At 37.1% G+C, this 5641-nt stretch overlaps 1 protein-coding gene across 1 annotated transcript; it reads left to right on the plus strand.

The window, feature by feature from the left end:
• Positions 1–2493: 2493 nt before the first annotated feature.
• LOC108481283 (inactive TPR repeat-containing thioredoxin TTL3-like) lies at positions 2494–5325 on the plus strand. The gene is made up of 4 exons (XM_017784440.2): positions 2494–3843; positions 3960–4132; positions 4221–4554; positions 4659–5325. The coding sequence occupies exons 1-4, from the start codon at positions 2731–2733 to the stop codon at positions 4779–4781; spliced, it is 1743 nt and encodes a 580-aa protein (XP_017639929.1). The 5' UTR covers positions 2494–2730; the 3' UTR covers positions 4782–5325.
• The last annotated feature ends 316 nt before the right edge of the window (positions 5326–5641 follow it).

A 5641-nucleotide genomic window follows, 5' to 3' on the forward strand; every position in this document is an offset into this window, starting at 1 on the left:
CAAAGAAAGTTAGAGCTAACGAGGCTAATGCTGTGGAAGAAATTTCTAAGGAAGTGTCCGATATGGACTTATGTGCCTAACATACGTAAGAACTATGAATGAGAATGTTTCTTACTAAAGGAGGAATGTTTGTGGGAAGGGGATATGTATTAAACTAAATGCAATCTCTGTAAAGGCAAAACTATGAATAGGAATATTCCTTCTTTTTAGGTTTCTATGCTTAAGTTATTTAATTTATGGCATAGTAGGCTCGAACATGTTAATTATGACACTTTATGTAGATTAATTAACTTAGAGCACATTCTTTCATTTCACAATAATTATAATTATAAATGTGAAATATGTGTTGAGGCAAAATTAACAAGGTCGAAAACCACTTGATCTAATACATAGCAATGTTTGTGACCTAAAGTTTGTTCAAATGAGAGGAGGGAATAAATAGTTTATTACCTTCATTGTGGGGGGTGTCTTGCTAGCATAACGTATAATGGTAAGTCGAGACATATGTGTCGTTGACACAATACTGTTAAATTATTGATCTCAAACGGAGTTATCTCTATTGATTTTGTAAAATCAAAAGATAACATTGCAGATTCGCTAACTAAAGGCTTAGATCGAGATCATGTTGATAAAGCATCGAAAGAAATGAGACTAAAGCCCATGAAAATAAAAGGCGCTATGTGAAGGATAACCCTACCTAGTTGATTGGAGATCCCAATATCTAGGTTCAAAGGGACAACCTAATTGCATAGACCTTGTGAGGTCACTATGGGGGTACTTATCCCAAATTCGTTCCTATGATGTAATCAGTGACTAAAAATGGGATAGGGGAAACAATGCTTTTAATGACCATTGTGTGTTTCGATGAGTCGAACAACATAAGTCACCGATGTGAGAGTGAAATGAGGCCGCTTCGAGGAAACTATTGGGGCATAGTTCTCTCAAACTCTTGCAGAACTAGTGTTGACAGCTAGCCAGAGAGGTAGTTGTGTGAGGTATATCATCGTTTACACAAACGATAGAACAGTTCAAGGATATCACGTCTGCTAGTTAGCTAGTAAAGTAAATATACTTTCACAAAGGAAGGTTCAAGGGTGGATACCTACCTATCCTATGCAACTATTGATCGTAGATTCTATCACCACATCGAGTCAATATTTTTTTCGATAAAACTATTAATTTTCATTCATGTGGGGGATTGTTGGAAAAATTGTAATTTATGGAAACTTGAAGGCATATTCTCAATTGGTAAAGGTGGAGAGTTGAATCATAAAATTATGGTGTCATATTCTACTCCATGAGACATTTATAACAGTATATCATATGCTCAAAATGGTTGATGTGATGAATGAGAAATTGATATTCAAAGTAAGCTATTTGTGAATATCTGTTGAGGAAAAGAAAAACTTAGATCCCACATTGGTTAAAGACCAAGTGTGAGATGTGTATATACATAAGAACTCACTTAAAAGGTGATTGGATAACTAAGCTTGGAATCTTGTATCGTGCGCAGGGGGTGCGGGTTCAAACCCGTCGGGGTTGTGGCGCACTCGCACGACGTGAACAATGCGAAATGTCCAGACTGGTATGAGCCTGTGGATATATACAAAAATTGATTTAAAAATAATATCTTGATTTTATTTGATTCTAATCAATTTAATTTTTTTGCCCTTTTAAATGTAGATTTTGTCCCATTATATATGGATATTTCCAACTAACAACCCAATTAATTTTTGAATTATTTTCGAGAAGCTTTTTAATACTTTAGCTAAAGTTATTTTGTTTCTATTTTAAATCGCTATATTCTCTTTCCATTAAATGCAGTTATACCTTTTGCTTCCAAGTATTTTAAAACTTAAAATCTTATTTCTCCCATATGGACTTTTAGGAAAACAAGATAAAAATTCCTCATCTCTTTTGGGTTTTGGGTGATAAGAAATTTTTAGCTTCATAAGAATTTTTTTTACAGTTTCTTATAAAGGACTGTAAATTGTCTTGTTTGCTAATGGCAATGTTAATTTTATTATTTGTTGGCCATATTGATCGCTTTCCTTTGAATCACATATCTCATTGTGTGTTAACCACTGTTTAAAACTAGATACTGGAACTTAGTTCTAATGACAATTTTGCTTCTCCAAATCACTCTAATGGATGCTTGAGATGATTAGACTTGTGCTTTTTGACGATTGAGGGGGGATCTTTAACTACAAAAGAATTTTCTTTTTCGATTGATGAAGTACCTGGGTTACTTGTACCAAACAATGTCAATGGGATGTCAAAGAAAAAAAAAAAACAGCGTCAATGGAAATTTTATTAATAATTTTTATCCACATGTCAATTTTATATTGGTGGGCCACAAAGAGGGACATAGCGAATTTTTGTTCAGTGAAAACAAAGAAAACAAACCCCTAATTATCTTCTTTCTAAAATTTTTGAGATCCTGATTTACACAGACCTGGTCTCCGGCTTTGCCTATTTACATCACACAAGATAACTTAAACCAAAGAAAAACCAAGGAGAAAGGGAACAAATTTGGTTTCAACAATCAAAGCCAACTTGCTATTTTAATAAAACACCACATCTGTATATCATTACAGCAACCTTTTTCCTAAAAGGAGAGGGTTAAACAAAGAGAAATTTGTCTCTTGGCATGAATTTCATGTCGTGGAACTAATTTGGTCCATATTCAACCTTCCCATGCGTCCTAAACATCGAGCTGAGTAGCAAAATATGGGGGAGCATTCACAGGAAAAGAAATTGGGTTGTGGGATATTGAATGCTGTTTTTCGGAAGCGTAATAAAAGGTCTGCTACGGTAGATTCATTGACAGTCAAAAACAACGAAGTTATAAGCACAAGCTCGAATACAAAGAAGGGGCCAAGTGGTTCCGATGAGCCTTCCTTTCTTGACTCTTCGGTGAATGGACCAGAAGCAATTCCAAAACCATGCACGAAACAGCCTCCAAATCATATTAAGCCCGCTGCGGTATATCAACAAAACCAGCTCCCGAAACCTCTTGAAGAAGAAACCAAAATAAAACATAACCAAGCGTCTATGAACCCAGGTAGAAAGCTGCCTAAAGAAAGTATTAGTATATCCGGTGAGCTTGAAAGCATGATTGTGGATCATCAAAAAACAAAAGGAAACAACAACCTAATACGAGCCTCGTCCAGCAACATGATGCTTCACGGTAGTTTAGGCAACTTGAGACAACCTGGTGGAGGAAGAGGAGGAGGAGGAAACATGACTTCGTATAACGTTCCCAAGACTGAAACAGAGCACTCGACGCCGAACGGGAAATATCCCAACGGTGTGAAAGGACATGTGGTGAAGAAACATGACGAGGAGAAGCGTGCAGAACGACAGCCAGCTTCTCTATGCAGAGCTCTTTCTACGAGAATGGACCCTGAAACATTGAAGATCATGGGCAACGAAGATTATAAGAATGGGAATTTTGCGGAAGCATTGGCTTTGTATGAAGCAGCCATCGCCATTGATCCAAACAAGGCTTCCTACCGAAGCAATAAAAGTGCAGCCTTAACAGCTTTAGGCAGGATTCTAGAGGCAGTTTTTGAGTGCAGAGAAGCCATTCGAATCGAACCTCATTATCACAGAGCTCACCATCGTCTAGCAAACTTAAATCTCAGGTTAGGAGAGGTGGAGAAGGCAATATATCATTACAACCAAGTAGGCCCTGAGGCTGACCCTAATGACATTACTAACGCTAAAACACTTCAGTCACATTTAAACAAATGTACCGAAGCTAAGATACAACGAGACTGGAAAAACCTGATAAAAGAAACAGATTCAACCATTAATGGTGGTGCTGATTCAGCTCCCCAGGTGCATACACGATCAACATAATCCTAAAAGAAAACACCTCAAATTCCATCAAAATTTTAGTATTCTGGCCTGCCAGTTTACAATAAATAACTTTTTTTTTTCTTCTTTATGTCAAGATATATGCATTGAAAGCCGAGGCCATGCTAAAGCTTCACAGACACCAAGAGGCCGATGAAGTTTTATTGAAAGGTCCAAATTTTAATGTTGATGACAGCACTAAATACTTTGGCCCTATTGCTAACGCGAATTTGCTTGTTGTTCGAGCTCAGGTGGACATCGCTGCCGGCAGGTTAGTAATCTCTCATCCGTAACTTTTAAGTCATACTAGAAAAATATTCTTTCAGTCATTGTAATGACACTGTGATTCTTGTATGAAGATTTGAGGATTCCTTGGCGACGCTTCAGCGAGCTGCTAGGCTTGACTCTAATAACAGAGAAGCAAACACTGTAATGAGGAAAGCTAAAGCACTGGCAGATGCTCGATCAAATGGCAATGAGCATTTCAAGGCCTCTAGGTTCTCAGAGGCATGTGTTGCATATGGCGAGGGGCTTGATCATGACCCGCACAATTCTGTCTTGTTGTGCAACCGAGCAGCTTGCCTCTCCAAGCTTGGCCGCTACGATAACGCAGTAGAGGACTGCACCCGTGCCCTTAATGTGCGTCCTGGTTACAGCAAAGCTAGACTAAGAAGAGCCGACTGTAATTCCAAGGTTAGACTATTAACAATTTGCCACTTATTTTACATGTTCAATTCTAGTATAGCTTGACAGCTTCAACTCTATCCAATAATATTGCATTGGATATAATGTAATAGTTGGGGAAATGGGAAGCTTCAATACAAGACTACGAGTTCTTGCAAAAAGAAACGCCTGACAACGAGGAGATTCAACGGGGCTTGTCCGAGGCCCGGATGCAACTCAAGAAACAACATGTGTGAAGTTGTGGAAGACAAGAAAGAGTATGTACGAAGGAGCTTTGACCAAGACGAAAGATGAATCCTAGACGAGGACAAACAATATGAAAGCTCACAGGCAGGGACAAATTGATTAAAAGACAGAGCAGCAAAGAAACAAATTAAGAAGAGAAAGGGTCTCGTTTTATATAGGGTGCTGGCAGCAAATGTGAAGTTAAGAGCTCGAAAAGGATTATGTAGGATAAGAGAAGGGTTGCTTTGTTATTGGAGGAATTTTGGGGAGGGAAAATTTGATAGTGTTTGTATATTTTGTGAAGCTAATTTAGCATTCTAGTCTCAGACTTCCCTAGTTAGTCGCTCAATCTTTATATTTTCCAAGATATAATGGAAATGGAGTTGAGCATTGAACGGCATTATGTCGGCCAATAAATGTCAGAATATTTGAGTAGGGCAAGCCATGTAGATTCAAACAACATCGTAAAATTTTTTTCTCATTCAACAAATGCCGTTCCGTGCCCATCCGTGCCCCCACAAATAATTTTTTTTGCCATCTCAAGGCATTATTTTGTATCTGAGTTTGTTTTCAACATACAATTTAGTATTTAAGTTTTTCTTTTTTTTTAATTTGGTATCTAAGTTTGATTTTAATGTTTATATTGACACTTAAGTTCTTTTCAATGTGATACTTGAGGGTTTTTTTTTTGTCTAATTTGGTATTTAAGTTTTTAGTTATCTCAATTAAGTGTCATTTTTTTTTACTAGAACACTCATGTCAAACATTCATTGGGTCATATGATGTCATTTGGTCTAAGTACCAAGTTGAATATTGAAGTTAAACTTAAGTATCAAATGGTATATTAACCCAAATATTAAATATATTAAGT

The sequence above is a fragment of the Gossypium arboreum genome, chromosome 11 (genome assembly GCF_025698485.1).
Source record: "Gossypium arboreum isolate Shixiya-1 chromosome 11, ASM2569848v2, whole genome shotgun sequence".
Lineage (NCBI taxonomy): Eukaryota > Viridiplantae > Streptophyta > Magnoliopsida > Malvales > Malvaceae > Gossypium > Gossypium arboreum.